The sequence below is a fragment of the Pteronotus mesoamericanus genome, unplaced genomic scaffold (genome assembly GCF_021234165.1).
Source record: "Pteronotus mesoamericanus isolate MK-2021 breed Mesoamerican mustached bat unplaced genomic scaffold, CSHL_Meso_final scaffold_533, whole genome shotgun sequence".
NCBI lineage: Eukaryota > Metazoa > Chordata > Mammalia > Chiroptera > Mormoopidae > Pteronotus > Pteronotus mesoamericanus.
Window position 1 is genome coordinate 2491609 of NW_026555320.1, and position 18150 is coordinate 2509758.

Consider the following 18150-nt stretch of genomic DNA (forward strand, 5'->3'; position numbering starts at 1 on the left):
GGGTGACACCTTCAGAGAACTAGAACGAGTTTGCTGGGGCTCATGGGGGCGGTGGGGGAGAGTCAAGGAGGAGGAGAGGGAGGGGAGCCAGAGGCCCAGATCTCAGAAGATCTGGGGTGCCACACTAGAGAATTTTATCTTCACTCATCAGGGGGCACAGGGTTGTGGCAGGGAAGACGTTCATCAGGGGAATACGCATCTGAATGTTAATCTCCCATGAGCAGCCTGGATGTGTTGCAGGGGATGTGTGATAAGACGGGGGTGGGACTGGGGCAAGATGGCTACTTGGAGGTGCCACCTGGGAGTTAAGTGCAGTGCAATAGAAAGAAGGCTGTCCTGACGTGGCCCAGTCACGCCGTGGCTGCACAGCCTCCGTGCAGTCACGCCACGTCTCGGGGCCTCCGTCTCTTCAGCTGGGATGCGGCGGGGAGGGGGGTTGCCCGGATAACCAGGCAGATCCCTCCCAGTTCTACAAGCCCTTGATGTGATGAAACTCAGTCCAAAACTTGTGTGTGTGTGTGTGTGTGTGTGTGGTAAATAAACATAACATAAAATTTATCATTTTAACCACTTTTAAGCGTACAGTTCAATGGCATGAAGTACATTCGCTTTGTTGTGCAACCAGCACCACCGTTTACCTCCAGAACTCTTTTATCTGCCCCAACTAAAACTCTGTCCCCGTGAAACACCAACTGCCTGTGGCCCCTCCGCCCAGCCCCTGGCAACTATTATGCTGCTTTCTCTACCTATGAATTTGACTACTCCAGGAACCTCATATAAGTAGGATTGCACGTTTGTCCTATTGCGACCAGCTTGTTTCACTTGGCACGTCTTCGGGGTTCATCCGTGTTGTGGCCTGCATCAGAGCATCCTCGTTAGGGCTGAATAATAGTCCACTGTATGGAGAGACCACATTTCGCTTATCCTTTCTTCTGTTGATGAATACTTGGGTTGCTTCTGTCTTTGGCTATTGTGAATAATGCTGCTGCAAACATGAATGTACAAACATCTGTGGGGGTTGTGTTCTGCTTTCAATTCTTGAAATGAAATTGCTGGATCACACAGTAATTTCTATTTAACTTTTTGAGGAACTGTCATACTGTTTTCTACAATAGCTGTAGCGTTTTACATTCCCACCAGCAAAGCAAAGGGTCCAATTTCTTCAAATCTTCATCAATACTTGTTATTTTTTTAAAAATTTATAATATCATTCAGCTGGGTAGGGGGAGGTGGTATCTGCATTTTAACTTGCATTTCCTGAGTGATTGGTGATGTAGAACAGCTTTTCTTGGGCTTAGTGGCTTCTTTCTTTCTTTCTTTCTTTTTGGAGCTATATCTATTCGAGTGATTTGCCATTTTTAAATCAGGTGGTTTGGTTTTTTGTTGCTGAGTTGTAGGAGTTCATTATATATTTTGGTAACTAATCCCTTATCAGATATATGACTTATAATTTTTTACATTCAGTGGATGGCCTTTTCACTTTGTTGACAGTCTCCTTTGATGAACAAACCTTTTAATTTTGAATTCCAATTTGTCTACTTTTTTTCTTTTGTTGCCTTGGCCTTCGTGTCAGATCCAAAAAGTCACTGCCCAAATCCAATTATTAAAAAGTTTTTCGCCTATCTTTTCTTCTTCTAAGAGTTTTATGGTATTAGCTCTTGAATTTAGGTCTTTAATCCATTTCGAGTTAACTTTTTACGTGATATGAGGTAATCGTTTGATTTTATTCTTTCGCATGCAGATATCCATTTTCCCAACACCATGTTAAAAATACTGTCCTTTCCCTGCCGAATGGTCCTGCTGTCCTTGTAGAATGTTATTTGACCATACACGCAAGGGTGTATTTCTGAGCTCTCTCTTCTATTCCATTGATCCATATGTCTGTCTTTATACCAGAACCACTGTTTGGACTTTTGTAGCTTTCTATCAGTTGAAAATTAGGAAATGTGACACTTCCAATTTTGTTCTCTCAAGATTATTTTTGCTATTTAGGGTCCTTTGAAATTCCACATACACTTTAGGGGGGATTTTTCTATTTCTGCAAAAAAAAAAAATTTATCAGGACTTTTGATGAGGATTGAATTGAATCTGTAAATTGCTTTAGTTAGTATTAACATCTTAATACAAAGTTAAGTCTTTCAATCCCTGAACACAGCATGCCTTTCCATTTATTTTTGTCTTCTTTAAGTGTTTTGTAGTTACAGTGTACAAGTCTTTTGCCTCCTTGTCTAAGTTTATTTCTAAGTATCTTACTCTTTTATGCTACTTATAAATAGAGTTTTTTTTTTTAATTTTCTTTTTTGGTTTGCTCATTTACTGTGCATAAATGCAATGAATTTTTGTGTATTAACTTTGCATCCTGCCATTTTGCTGAATTCATTTTTAGTTCTAAGAGGGTTTTTTTTGTGAAATCTTTAGGATTTTCTGCATACAATGTCGTATCATTTACAACAGAGATAATTTCACTCCTTTCTTTCCAGTTTTATGTTTTATGTCTTTTTCTTGCTTAATTGCTCTGGCTGTTACTTCCAGTACTATGTTGAATAGAAGTGGTAAATTAAAATCAGGCATCCATATCTTTTCCTAATCTTAGAGGAAAAGCATTCAGATTTTCATTGTCTGAAATGCTTTTTAATCTATTCATGGTGTTGAAGAATTTCAGATGGTGCCCTGGCTGCTGTGGCTCCATGGATTGAATGCTGACCTGCAGATTGAAAGGTTGCTGGTTCGATTCCTGGTCAGGGCACGTGCCTGGATTGTGGGCCAGGTCCCCAGCTGGAAGCATGCAGGATGCAACCCACTGATGTTTCTCTCGCACATTGGTCTTTTTCTCCCTCCTTTCCCCCATCTCTAAAAATTTTTTTAAAAACCCAGACTTTAGATGTTTGCTAAGTAAGAGACTGTTTATTAACCTAATTGACAATACTACTGAGAGTTTAGAAAAGACAGAGAGAAAGAAAGAAGCATTTGGTGAGCATAATGTACTGCACTGCAGATATTTCTATTTTTCCATAGGTTTTCAACAGATCACAGAAGAGTGCAAAATGAAGCAAGTTACTAGGAGAGGCAAAAAGTCTTAATCAGAATTGACTGAACATCACTCAATGAAATGGCTTTGCCTTTACCCCCATGAATGATTTCTTAGGAAGACTCCAGCCCTGCAGGTTTGAGTGTAAGCTAAAAACAATCAAGCAAACAAAAACATCTAAAACCAGAAGGCTCGAAGAAGTGAAGAGAGAATTTTTGGGACCCACTTCATGTCTATTCCAGAGAGGGTCTTCCTGTGCGGTCCTTTGCCCCTAAAAAGCTATGCAAAAAGCCCCCATGCACATTTGTTGAAAGATGGAAGGTTGGTCTAAAAATACAGGAGAGGGAACTGAAACATTTCAGAAAAGGCAGGGTTCTGGACCAAGAAACAAAAAGAGGAAGACAAAATTTTAGTTAGAAAAAAAGAGGAATGGAAATTGAATTTTTTTACAAAGAAAGCCCAGAAGCTTCCTCCTCTTCCCTGACTACTCCATCAGAAAAAAAAAAAAAAAAAGGAAAAAAAATAGTCAATGGGAAACAGCTCTGAGAAATTAAGTCTCTACACTGCTGCAGCTGAGAATTCAAATAGTCTGAACTAAAGAGTTGGGCATTTTCTTGACTAAAGGTATGTCAGAGCCGAAGGAGCTTTTCTCAGAAATGCCCACCCCTCCCATCTCGGGAGGAAACAGACCAAGAGGCCTCTGGAGCTTTCAGGGTCACAGCGTTAACCAAGGTCAGAGACAGGCTGGAAAGTCATTTTCTGACATCTGTCTTGTGCTCTTTTTTGGTGAACCCGCAGGTCAACATGAGGTGTTCATTGCAGTGAATTGGCATCTCTCCTTTGAGGTTCCCTAGCACCAGGTTTACATCAAATTCCATGGTTCTCAGGGCAAGGTCCCTAGGCTGTTGCATCACCGGGGAACTTGTCAGAAATGCACATTCTCTGCCCCACCTGCGACCTACGGAATCCGAAACTCCAGGGATAGAGGCCAGTCTTAACAAGCCCATCAGAGAATGTTCAGATGCACTAAGGTTTGACATTCACTAGTGCAAGAAGTAATAGCCCTTTCCATTCATTACAAGAGCAGAATAATAATTAACATGCATGTTATGATTTACAAAAGAGCTTTTAACCTGCATTCTTTTTTACTGGTGGGGGAAGAGGGGCGTTCTCTTCACGTCTCTGTGAGAGTCCTGATGTATGTCAGGAATGCCAGGTGCTGATATACCTATTTTGTGACCTCCAAGATGAAGTTCAAGGAAGGTAATCGATTGCTGGGATGGCAGGTCTAGAGAGAAAAACTGCAACCGAGTCTTCTGCCTTGAAAATCAGCGTAGTTGCCCCTAGACAAAACTTAGCACTTGGCACTTCTAGACAAAACGGTGTCAACCAGGGCAACCTTTCATGGCATTCTTAGAAGCATAGAATGCTAGATCTCTTGTGTCATTGTACAGATGAGGAAATAATACTACCAGGAGTTCTTGTGTTCTGAGGCCTTACGGACGATCTCATCAGGTAGGCCTGGAAGCCCCGGGATCAGAATGGATGCTGTCCGACTCCAGAGCCTGCCTGCCCGGGAAGCCTGCATGGATTGTACTTGGTAATCCAGACCATTAGGGGGAAGCACTGAACCTGAACTCTATGTTCTCCACTGCATAGCTAGTGCCCTTTCTACTACAGAAAACCTCTTTTTGTCTAGATCAGTGGTTTTCCAACAACTTCCAGGGGATGCTGATGCTGTCAGTCTATGGACCACACTTTGAGTAGCAAGGCTCGGAGCGTCCCTGGTTTGAAGACTGATCAAGCTGATGTGGCAAATGAATAAGAACCTAAGTTCTGAACTGATGTCTGCACTGCCACTCCCAACTGGTAACACTCGTGCACACTCCCACCCACTCTCCCTTTGGCACCCTCATCTGCACCCGCCCCCTTGGCCTTCCATTGCCTCCCCTTCAGACACCTCACACGAGGCTACTCTCGTAATGGCCTCCCAGCTCATTTACCCAGGAAGTCTCCTTGGTCTCAATCTATACATCCCCCCTCCATCAGATTTACCTTATCAAAGCACTAATTCATGTAAGGCAGGTGTGGGACTTATTTCCCTCCTCATTGCCTACAACTCCTGAACTTATCACCCAAGGTCAAGGTGACTTCCATGAACCAACCTAGCATTTTAGCCCTATCCCTGATGACTGCAGTGGCGTTACTAGGCATACAGCGTAGAGAAATTCTGCTAAACATCTAAAGAGGGTTTGTTGTTGCATTGTTTAAATACTGAAAAACTGCAATCAATTAGTATACCCATCCGCAGGAGAAAGTTTTTTCAAATTCATGCAGTGAAAAACTACGTGAAATAATTGGTGTTTCATTTCACCAGATGGAAACCTCTTGTACCCGGATCATTACAACCGTGGTCTGATTACTGGGCTTCGCTATTATGCGTACAAATTTAAGGTGAACGTATTACTTGATAGAGTGCTCCCACTTTTAGCCGTTTGCCCCAAAGAGGCAACAATACTAATGAGAAACCTTAAAGTCATAAAGTTACAGAGGATACAAGCAGTATACCGCTTTTTACTTTAAAACACATAAGGCAATGTACATATATAGTAAAAATAAGTAAATCATGCATAAGAATGATACACATTCAATTCAGATCAGTGTTGACACTGGGACGGAAGAAGATAAAGAAGGATAAAAGGGGACTAAAGGAAGGTACACGGATAATTTCCGCTGTAGTTCTAAATTTTTGCTTCTTAAAAATAGAGTGAGTGTGACAAAATAAGTAAAGTTGGGCAGCAGGGCCACAGGCATTCTGTCCTTATTCTTTGAATATTTCTCTATGTTTATATAGTCCATTTGAAAAATAACAAACACGCGTGCATGATTTTTCCCACCAGCTCTCTTCTCCACCTTGGCCGTCGCCCGCACGGCTCCCCTGGCCCGGGACTGTTTACACCGTGGTAAGGGCGAAGGGGAAGAGCCACGTTGTCCCAGCACTGAGCTGACCTCAGGAGAGATTCTGATCTCTTAGTGCTTTGGTGTTTTTTTCCAAAATTGGGTATAATAATAGTATTGAGCTCAGAGAGTTGTAAGGATCAAATGCAGTCACTATATGCAAAGGCTAGAACAGTGCCCACACGCACTTAATAAAATATCTGTCATCATCACCGTCATCATCATTGTCTTCAGGCCAGCGATCCCCAGCCTTTCTGGCACCAGGGACAGGCTTCGTGGGAGACAATTTTTCCACTCCCTGGGGAGGTGTGGGGGGAACGGTTTGGGGATGATTCGAGTGCATTCCATTCAAGCTCACCTCCTGCTGTGCGGCCGGTTCCTAACAGGCCTGGACCGGTCCCGGTCCGTGGCCCGGAGGTTGGGGACCCCTGATTCCACCACCACTATCTCCACCATCACCACCATCATTATTAAATCTTCTTGTCTAGTCAACTTCTTTTTGACCTTCGTATTTCAAAGAAGTTTACCCTGCCTCTTCAATACAGGTTAGAGTTCATAGGATCCTGCCCCTTTTTGACCATGCACGTATTGAAATTTGCACTTATATATTAATGTGTTTTTATTTGTTTAACATCCCTCTACTACATCTGAATGGGGAAGTTTCTTGAAGGCCAAGTCTGGGTATGTGTTATTTGACTTTTTATACCCATTGTCACGCGCAGACTTGTATAGACTCTGAGGATTCATTTGTTGAATGAACAAATAAATACCTAAATCATTTTATCATTTAACCAGTATGCAGCCATTAAAATTATGTTTGTGAAGAATTTGCAACATGGAAAAAATTGTCTTGTTTAGTGGAAAGACTTAAAGGTACAAAATTATTTACATATATGATGTGACTTCAATGCCATATGAACAGTAATAACAAAGAACAAACCTATAAAATGAGGGAAAATAGGGGAGACGTACATTCACAATGTTGTGTAACCACAGCTTCTATGAACTTGCAAGACATTTTCCTCACCCCAAGTAAAACCCTGCCCGTACCCATTAGGCTGATCCTCCCCATTGTGCTCCCCCCGAGCCTCAGGAAGCACCCATTTGCTTCCTGACTGTATGGGATTACCTGTTTTGGATATTCCATGTAAATAGAGTCACACAGTATGCGACTTTTTATGTCTGGTTTCCTTCACTTTGCATGATGCTTTTGAGGCTCACCCACACCGCAGTATGTATCAGTACCTCATCTATTTTTACAGATAATTATAGGCATAGACCAAAATTTGTTTGTCCACTCATCTGTTGATGAACATCTGGGTTGTCTCCCTCTTTTGACTGTTGCCAATGGTGTTCTTATAAACATTAGTGTAGCGGTATTTGCTTCTCTGCCTTTGGTTTACAGGGGTGCACTTCTGGGACTGGACCTGCAAGGCCATATGATGATTCTGTGTTTCTCTGTGTTTTAAGGAGCTGTCAAACTGGTTTTCAAATCTGATGCACCCTTAGACATTCCCGCCAGCAACGTAAGAGAGTTCCAATTTCCCTAATCAACATAACAAACAAGAAAGAAAGACAGAACCAGAGACATGGAAATAAAGAAAAAACGGACAGTGTCCAGAAGGGAGGGGGGACGGGGGAGGGGGATAACGGGGAAAGAAAGGGAAGGGTCAAGAAACATGTATAAAGGACGCAAGGACAAAGGATTGATTGTGGGGGGAGGTGTAGGGCGGGGGAGAGTAATGGGGAAAAATGGGGTCAACTGCAGTTGAACACCAGTAACCAAATTTTTTTTTAAAAAAAGAGTTCCAATTTCTCCACATCCTTATCAATACTTGTTATTTCCTTTAAAAAAAAAAAAAAAGTCTTGCCGTCCTGGTGGGTATGAAGTACTATCTCAGTGCGGTTTTGATTTGCATTTCTCCAAATGACTAACCATGTTGAGCGCCTTTTTAGGTGCTTCTTGGTCATTTGTGTGTCATCTGTGCAGAAAGGTGTCTTCCAACGCTTTGCTCATTTTTTAAATTGTTTTCCTTTTTGTTGTCAAGATATAGGCATTCTTTATATTGTCAGGATCCTAGACCCTTAGTAGTTACATGATTTTAAAAGATTTTCTTTTCACTTTATTGGTAATGCCTTTTGAGGCACAAAGGTTGTTAATTTCAATGAAGTCCAATGTGTCTCTTTTTCTCTTGTGCTTTTGGTGTCATACCTAAGAATTCACTTCAAATCTAAGGTCTTGAAGATTTACCTCTACTTTTTTCTTAAAATTGTATTGCTTTAGTGCATATATATATATGTGTGTGTGTATATATATACACACACATATATATATATCATTACAAACGAATTTTCTCCCTAAACTTGTCCTTTCCCCACCAAGTATTTTTGTTTTCTGCGAAGCCCGCAGCAGTTGGATGTGTCCCCAGCCAGCCACACTTGGTTAAGGTCTCCCCCACTATCTTCCACCACCCACTGCTCACTCCATCATTTTCCCCAATTGAAATCTCTGCCACATCCAGTTCTGTGGGTTTCTTCTCATGCCACCTGTACCCGAACAAAGAGCGCTACCTGGGCTGCTTGCGGTTGGCTACAGCATTGTGCCGCTCCCTGGGACACCTCAGGAGCCACACTCAAATGGTAGGTGATGTCAGAGGTGGGAGAGGCGTATTTACGGCTCCCAGGGCCCACGTGAAGCCGCACCCTGCTGCACTCACACCATTCTGCGCCGGCTCGCCATGCCGGCGGTGGGGGAGTGGAAGCGGGCAGCAGCGAGCGGTGGCCAGAGTGAATTCCAGCTTCTCTTTCCCCAGAACAGCCCCGGCCCACGGCCGCCATGTCCTGGAGCTGTCTAAAAGTGCCTCATAAGTACTCTGTTCTGACCTGTCCCATCCAAGGGTTCCGTCCCGGATCAGGCCACCTCTGAGGCATTTAAACTAATCTAAGATTAGTCACAGAGCAGTTTAAAGTTTTTGCGCTGTAGAAGAATACAAGATCATCTTCTCACTACAGAGTTCAAACGGCATCTCCCATGTCACTTGAGAGAGCTTTTTGGCTAGTGGATGTATGAAGGATCCTGACTTCGCCTCTATTTTCTCCAAGTTTATTAGGCAGTTACATAACTATCCAGTCTGCTGCCTCCACACTCTAATAAAGATATAAATTACCACTGTTGATGACATTTTATTTCTATTTTTCATTACATGTTCTTGTCTGATCTTCATTCACTTGGAGATGCTGGTGAATTTGGAGGAGGAGGGAGACATTATACCTGACCTCCATTACTTGACACTTCCTTTTCAAAAATCCTTTGCAGTTTCTAAGCTTTCTTGCTGTGACTACGTGCTCTGCTGTGTTCCTTGGTCACGTGCAACAAGAACAGTGGTAATCGTTTGTATTATTTGTATTAGGAGGGTGTGCTTTTTCATAACTGTGCTCTTTCTATGGACATCTTAGTGCAGATCGTTGTTTTTCACCCAATGTGAAGATGTAAAATCCTAGAACTCACTCATCTGTTTTAGTAGGTCACAGGAAGCATGCAAACCATAGAAACCATAGCCACCAAAAGCATCTGCATCAAAAAAAGCGAGAAGTGATCTTCTAAAGGTGTCGCCTGAACAAACCCATCCCAGATAAGTAAAGAAGTGACTAGAGACATCGCAGTATCCCTGGGCTGTCAATAAACCGCGCCCTGCACTGGCGTGGGCAGCAATGCTTCCCAGCCACGCGCTTTCCTGTGTTCTCACCTGGGTGAGTATTGCCATCCATGGAGAGGCTGAGAGGCTCTTATAGCAAACCTAGCTTTCAGCCGTGATGGTCTAACCCCCAACTCCGCTGCTGGCCTTCAGAGTACAAATGAACAAGAGTCTTAAACTTCCCGTGGCCAGCGGATGAACTCTTCGGCTTATGGAAGAACTCAGTGTTTCCTGGCCACTGTCCCAGGTCACCCTGAGTTGACCATTGCCATGACGTGTGCGTGATCCTCCTTGGTCAGCAGGCACAGCAGAGGAAGGAGGCCAGTGGATGTGCTTTTCCCCAAGTCCGCTGAAAGGGCTAGCCTCCTGTTGCAGACTGAGGATTTCAGAAACCATGAACCCGGCGCCACAGGGAGATACGGGAGTTTCAAGCTTCAGGCAAAGTATCTTTCCTAACTCTTCCCATGTGTATAAAGAATCCTTAGGTGTACTTAGCCTGGTTCCCAGTTTTCTGACTACCTACATGGACCATGTGAGAACACAGACAAAGCTTGGCCCAGTGGTTATCTGTGTGGTTTTCTGCCATTCTCCCCTAGATCTGTTCTGAGCTCCAGGAAGTGGCATCTATGGGCCTAGACTCCCCACGGCTCCCTCTGCCTGTTGGGTTGGGTCACTTGCCGGCGCTGGCAGGCGATCAGAGTGGGAGCTGAAGGTCTGGGTACTTTCTGCTCCTGCTCTTCTCTTGCATTGCTAATGTCCTAGTAGTGGCTGCGTCCTGCGACCTTCAACTTCAACCGTGTTCAGACCTTCAACAGAGCTCAGGTGATGCGGTGTATCCTATGACCCCTCAGGCAGCGGGCTGAAAGCTCCCGCCGCTGCTAGTCTCTGGGAAGCTCACTACCTTGAGAATTATTTTCAGGGCAGGTTTAGGTGGTAACAAGTTTCCTCAGCCTTTGTTGAGCTGAGAATGTCCTCATTTCTCTCTCATTCTTGGGCAGGTTTGCCAGATCTAGGATTCTCAGTTGACAATTTGTTTCTTCTAGCACTTTAAATATATCAGCCTACTGCCTTCTGGCAATCAAAGTTTCTGATGAGAAATCTGCTGCTAATCTTAATGAGGATCCCCTGTATGTGATGAGTTGTATCTCCTTTGCAACTTTGAGATTATCTGTGTGTCTTTGTCTCTCAAATGTTTGATTACAATGTGTTTTGGTATGAGTCTCTTTAAATTTATCTCATTTGGAGTTCGTTAAACTTCTTGAATATTTATATTCACGTCTTCAAGTTTGAAAAGTTTTCAGCCATTATTCCTTCAAATGTTCTCTTTGCCCTTTTCTCTCTCTCTTCTCCCAGAACTTGCACAGGTTCCGTAAGCTCTGATCGCTTTCCTTCGATCTGTTCCTCAAACTCAAGAATTTCCACTGTCCTAGCTACAAATTTGTTGATTCTTTCTACCTGCTCAAATCTGCTTTTGAGTCCCTACAGTGAATTTTTATTTGTTATTATTTTTTCAGCGCCAGAATTTGTTGGTTTCTTTTTAGCTTTTCTGTCTCTTTACTGATATCTCCATTTTTCCATGCAATTTTCTTGACTTATTCCACATCTTCCTTTCGTTCCTTGAACACCTTTAAGACATTTCTTTTAAAGTCTTTGTCTAGTACATTTGCCATCAGGCCTTTTTCAGGTACAGTTTCTGTTGATTTATTTCTTTTCCTTTGTTTCTTTATATGCCTTGTGACTTTGCTGTAGTTGTTGAAAACTGGATTTTTGAATCTAATAATGTGATAATGCTGGAAATCAGATTCTCCCTCTTCTCTAAGGTTTGGGGGGGTTTTGCCATTTTTTTTCTGTTCAAAGCTGTGTCTATGGCAAGGATCAGCCTCAGGTGTGAAATGAAGGTCTCCTTGAGTCTTTTCTGAGGCTGTGCCTTTCCCTGGATATGTGTGGTCACTTCCTAAGTTTCCCCAGATGCCCTAGCCTTTAATGCCTGGCTGCCAAGACGGGGCGGGGGGGAGAAAATGGAGAGAAAAATAAAGAGCACTTGCCCTTTAAATCTCCTGAAAGTCACTTCAGCCAGAGGAGGAGGGGCTTGCAGCAATGGGGAGCAATGCAGCAGCCATGGAGGGGGCGGAATGCAGGAGCAATGGGGGGCAATGCAGCAGCATGGCTGCCTGTCCCTTTGCACCTCGGAGATCAGAAGCAGTAACCAGGGATCCGAGCACAGATCCCTGGCTCCTGCAAGCTGGGTGCCAGCTGCTCAGGAACATGTGCAAGATGCTGAGGGCTGGGTGTGGGAGATGGGTAACTGCAATTGTGTTAAAAGCTGAAATTGACCAAAGTTAACTGCAATTAATTATCCAAGCCTACCCTTGAAAGGTATAAGCCTTCTGTAGACTCAAGAGTTCCAAAACTGTTAAATCAGACTGATTCTCCCTGTAAAACTGCTGGTCTAGGTGGTGGGGAGAGATTCCTGGTGCTTCCTACTCCACCTTTTCCCCAGAATCTCAATGGTGTTTTCTCTTAAGAAAACTCCTTTCTGAGAAGTAGGACCTATGATAACTGAGGTCCTTCTCATGAAGGACACCTCTGACCTGAATGGCCATTTAGCAAAATTCCCTTTCGTTTAAAAGCTCTCGTCAATAAAATTTCTAACCTGAGCCGAAATCCATGATGTCACTGAGACCAGGGCACTTTGTCACATACAAACCTCATTATGTTTCCTCCATCATCACCTACAGCCTCCGTTAGCATATGTCCTCTAGGAAATGAAGCTGTTGTGCTCATTTCATGCAAAGTATCACCAGCAGACGAAAGCAGATCTCTAGATATAGAGACCCACAAGATCAAGGAGCCCAGAGTCGTTAGACTAAGGAACAGATTTAGGGTGTGCCTGACTGTCTCTGAAGGTTGCATAAGCAAGATTTCAAAATTAATACTACTCTGGAGACCTCAACCAAGTGTACAAAGTTCCTGGATGGAAAAGAAGAACTGTATCATTCTTTTTTTTTTTTTTTCCTTTTCAAAACTTCACCCTTACTTTTATACCCCCGCCTTCTCATTCTGCAGGGAACTTTATTTCCTACTTCTGCACACCCAGTTCCTACCTCCAGATCTGCTTCGTTCAGTTGCTGAGAAGCCTGACACACCAGAGCCACTTGGAAGAAGCTGTCCCCTGGTGAGTGGTGGGTGCTTTTTACATCGCTTTAGGGATCCCAGGCTCAGAGCATCTCAATTCTGGGGGTGCAGAGGCTGGGAGCACTCTGGGGGGCTGCACAGCCCAGGAACTTAGGGATGAAAAGGTGGGAGGAAAGGCTGGAGGATGGTGTCTGCGGCAGAACGGTTACGAGACCCTGACAACAACGAGGAGGCGCACAGCGGGGTGAGACCACCTTCAGGGCTCAGAGGGCCGCAGGGAGCGCGTGAAAAGGAAGGATCAAGAAAGTGAGGACAGCCAGGTATTCCCACTGCTGCTCCTCTCACTCTGTCCCTCCCAGCCCCCCCCCCCGGGGCTTTAAAGAGCTGGAACTTTGTACCCAGAATCTCCTCCCCCTCTAGTTCTTATATGTGACAGTCCAGGCTCCCAACCAAAATGTGCCTCTTACCTCAACTCAGGAGGTCCACAGAGGCTGAAGTGAGGGATTTATTTTTCCTAAGGGCAGCATTTAAATGATTCTGTATGATGTGTCCTGACACTTGAAAGTGACACCCAGCCCAGTGCATTTCAGCCCCCTGCTACGTGTCTGCTGTGGCAGCAGCCAAGTGTGCTGGAGAGACAAAAGAACAGCAGTCAAGAAGAGGTAGATGGCATTTAAGAGGCCGGTGCCGGTCAACCTCAAAGCACAGGAAACACACGGTGGAAGGGTCTGGGGCGCTTTACCCACCACACCGTCAGCCCTCGTCTGAATCATCAGAGCGAGGTTCGGGGCTGCATATTTCTGACTGACAGACTTCCTGTGTTTTACTGAAGCCCAGCATCGAGTACCACTGCTGCATTCCACACTCGCCCGTACGAATGAGGGGACTAACCCCTGGTTAAATACGGCCCAAGAGCTTGCTGCAGTGAAGGAGCTGTGTGCTAGGATCCCCAGTATATTCATTTGTACAAGGTCTCCCACGGGATTACCTGTGAGTCTGGTCCACAGTAGGGCAGACTCTTCTGTGTCTCAGCCACTTGCAGCCTGTTGGTTCTCTGTTATCCAGTTATTCAGTGGATGTTTATTTAGTAGCCATGTGCTGGGTTGGGTTCTGGGGCACTGTGATACCTCATTGCAAAGTCAAAGATTTCTGCTCTCATGGAAGCCATGTTCTGGTGGAAGTGGTGTGTGTGTGTGTGTGTGTGTGTGTGTGTGTGTGTGGATGTGCGTGCGCGCGCGTGCACACACTAGTACATGCATGGGTAGGGCATGCTAACATGGATGAGTGTGGATTCTAAGCCATGGAAGACTACCTGGAGAATCTGTGACCTGTTCTTCTACACCCATCTCTGCCCTCGGATCCTGGAAATGGGAGCCCCTGAGGGCCTTCAAAATTGAGTGGCCCAGGGTTCAAATGCCAGCTCAGCCATTACTTGCTTTGTGAATTTGGGAGTCATTTAATCCATCCATGCTCACCTTTCTTTGCTTGTAAAATGCATAGTTATCTCACAAATTCGTTGCAAAGATTAAATGAATTCATGCATGCAAAGTACTTAGTGTGGCACCTGGAGCTTAAGGAGAGCTCAGTTAATAATTATAGTTGTAATTCTTCAGGTGGATGCATTAGTTCTCCAAGCCTGATCAGATGTCTTGTTTGGGTCTGCAGACATCAAGCAATCTGTCTCAGTGACGTGAAATGCAAGATCTGTGAAATGTATCAATCACAGGAGAAACTGAAGAATGTGTGCATATATAAAGATAAGATATGTATATAGATTAAAAAAGCAAAATCACAGTCACTACCAGAAAAAGATAAATAGTCTTGAGGATCAAGCCTAATGATGTTAGATGTCATATTTTCATCAGTGCCTTTGTTAGCCAGGTGCCATCGTAAGAGCCAGAGATAGAATTGTGACCTAGTTCTTGACCTCAAGGAGCACACAATGTGTAGGAGATAAGGTGGTAAGTGCTTATGAAGAGGCAGGCACTGTGTCATGAGGTGATAGGAGTGATTGGATAGAGGAGGCCCCACAGAGAAGGGGAATTTGAGCATGAGGGAGTGGGGGATGAGTAGGAGCCCACTGGCCAGTCTAGGCCGAGGGGCAAACACATGCAAAACCATGGGAGGAAATGGTGAGTCTAGAGGGAACGGACAGACGGTGGCTGTGTCTGGAGCACAGGGTCTGGGATTTAAGAAGTGATTAGAGGTGAAGCTGACTAGCCGTGAGCTTAGGAAAGGCGAGATGAGTCATCTAAGCATCGCCTTTGAAGTCCCATCACCTACACATCATGGAGCTCCTGGAGGTTTTCAGCTCAGAAGTGCACGATCCGATTTCCGTTTTAGAGAAGACGGGGTGAAAGGGAGCATGGCCAGGGATGAGCTGTGAGCGAAGGAGAGACCACAACAAAGCCAGAAGTGAAAGGTGTACAAGGCAAGGGCGTGGCAGGGGAAAGAGGTTCAGAGGGGATGACTCTCAGAGGTGCTTATGAACTAGAAGTCCTATGACATCATGACAACAACGCAGAGCATCTCTGCACCGGGTGCTGGAAGAAGTCTATGTCTCCAGGAATCTCCTTGGCAGCTCAGCAGGGCCAATACCTTGAACATCAAGACACTGGTAGATGAAGAAGTAAGTAGCCCCAAGTTACACAACTTGTAGGTTGGAGGCAGGATTCAAATCTAGATCTGTTAGGCTGCCATGGCCGGGTTTCTAATCTTCCAAAGAGGAAGGGACCAGGATAATGCGAAGTTCTGCTTCTTGGGAAATGGAGCAAAGGACAACAGCCAAGGATAGGAACCCACAGGCTGAAGCAAGTTTCCAGGGCTGTTCACTGGGGCTTAAGTTGAATCAGAGGTACCTGTAGAATACCCACTTTGCTCAGTGTTGTAGCTCTCGTGCCTAAACCAGGGCATGGTTCCTACTAGGTGCTCAATAAATATTGCTTAAATGATTAAACCCAAAGGGAGATAGGCAGTAGGCAATGGGAAATTCCACTCTGAGCTGTAGGAGTTGAAAGGCGGGCTTGGAAGATAGAGCTTCGGAAAGCCTTAGTATTCAGGGGACTTAGGACCCTGAGATTAGGTGACACAATGCAGGAAGAACTCTGGAGCGAGAATAAAGAGGAAGAAAGTAAAGAGGTGGAGCCAAGGATGGAGCTTTGGCAAGGGAAGAAGACACCAATAAGGCACCAATGAGGAAAATTCATAGGAAGTGGTAAGGCCGGAGCTAACCTCCTGGAAACCAAAAGAGTTTTATATGGAACAAGTTATCAGAAGGATCCAAGGCTCAATGTGGATGCATCTGAAATGAAGCATTTTTAAATGAGGCCGTTTAAAAATGAGGTTGTTGCCCTGGCTGCTGTGGCTCAGTGGGTTGAATACTGGCCTGGGAACTGAAAGGTCACTGGTTCGATTCCCAGTCAGGGCACATGCCTCAGTTGCAAGCTGAGACCCAGTTGTGCAATCGATATTACATATCGATGTTTCTCTCCCTCTCTTTCTCCCTCCCTTCCCCTCTCTCTAAAAAAATAAATAAAATCTTTTTTTTTTTTTAATAAAAATCGGATTGTCGTTGCAACCTTGGCAAGAGGCATTTTGGCCAAATGACAAAGGCAGGAAGCTGAGACAGGTATCAGGAGACTTTTGGCTACAGGTCACAGAAAACGTTCCTCATCATGGCTTACACACAGGGGCTGACTTTTCTCAGGAAACAAGGGTGGACTTGGGACTGAGTGGTATTCAGACTCTGCTTAGATTTCCTCCACTTCTCTGGGTCCCTCAGTCATGGTCCCAAGCACCCAGCCCTCACAACACAAGCAACAAGAGAGGAAGTGTCTTGCATCTCCCTTTTCAGAGAAGAGTGTTCCCAGAAACGCCCTGGCAGAGTCTCCTTCAATTCTCATCCAGGGATGGGTCACCTGCAGAGGAGGTAGAAAAAGCAAGTGTCCAGCGTGTTAGCCTATAATGAGAGCTGGGCTCTCTGGGAAAGTCAAGGACATTTTCAAACCCTGGCCAGGGAGATGAAGGGGTTCTGCTACGAGGCATAAAGGGAAGTGATGAAAGAGCACTCATATTTTCAAGGAGATGGTTGCAAGGCAAAGACAAAGGCCAGACAGTACCTAAGGAGGGCAAGAATATTTTTAAGACCAGGAATTGCAGCAGTTACGTTGTATGTTATCGTCTTGTTTTCTGTTTGCAGGACGGAGGGAGATGGGTGATAATAACGACACGTTGGCCCAGTTCAGCTACAACATGCTGACCACAGCTCATTCTCTGCTTACAACATACATCCCTGGGAATGAGGAAGACACCACCACCACTTTTGACTATGGGGAAAATGAACCCTGCGATAAATTCGAAGTGAAACGTATTTCAACCTGGCTCCTGCCTCTGCTGTACTCGCTGGTGTTCATTGTTGGTTTTGTGGGCAACCTGCTGGTTGTCCTCACCCTGATAAACTGCAAAAAGCTGAAGAGCATGACTGACATCTACCTGCTCAACCTGGCCATCTCCGACCTGCTCCTCCTGCTGACTTTGCCAGTGTGGATGCATTTTGTCTCCAATGAGTGGGCCTTGGGGGATATCATGTGTAAAGTAATCACAGGGATATATCAGATTGGCTATTTTGGAGGAATCTTCTTCATCATCCTCTTGACGATCGATAGGTACCTGGCAATTGTCCACGCTGTGTTTGCTTTAAAAGCCAGGACAGTCACATTTGGAGCGGTGACGAGTGGGATCACGTGGGTGGTGGCTGTGTTTGCCTCTCTCCCAGTAATCATCTTCACGGAAGCCAAACCTGAAGACGGTGCTTACTTCTGCGGCCCTTACTTTCCAAAAGGATGGAAGAATTTCTATTCATTAATGAGGACCATCTTGGGCCTGGTCCTGCCACTGCTGATCATGGTCATCTGCTACTCAGGAATCCTGAAGACCCTGCTTCGGTGTCGAAACGAGAAGAAGAGGCACAAGGCGGTGAGGCTCATCTTCGTGATCATGATCGGCTACTTTCTTTTCTGGACTCCCTACAACATCACCCTTATCCTGGACACCTTCCAAGTATTCTTCGGCATGAGTAACTGTGTGACCAGCAGCCAGCTGGACCAAGCCATCTATGTGACAGAGACCCTGGGGATGACCCACTGCTGTGTCAACCCCATCATCTATGCTTTTGTTGGTGAGAAGTTCCGTCGGTACATCTCTGTATTTTTCCGAAAGCACTTCGCCAAACGCCTCTGCAAACAGTGCCCGATTTTCTATCGGGAGACAGCAGATCGAGTGAGTTCAACATACACCCCTTCCACTGGGGAGCAGGAAGTCTCAGTTGGTTTGTAG

General features: G+C 44.9%; 1 protein-coding gene across 1 annotated transcript; it reads left to right on the top strand.

Moving 5' to 3' along the window:
• The first annotated feature begins 12756 nt into the window (after nt 1–12756).
• Nucleotides 12757–18150, top strand: LOC129087714 (C-C chemokine receptor type 2-like). The gene is made up of 2 exons (XM_054594723.1): nt 12757–12856; nt 17015–18150. The coding sequence occupies exon 2, from the start codon at nt 17026–17028 to the stop codon at nt 18148–18150; it is 1125 nt and encodes a 374-aa protein (XP_054450698.1). The 5' UTR covers nt 12757–12856; nt 17015–17025.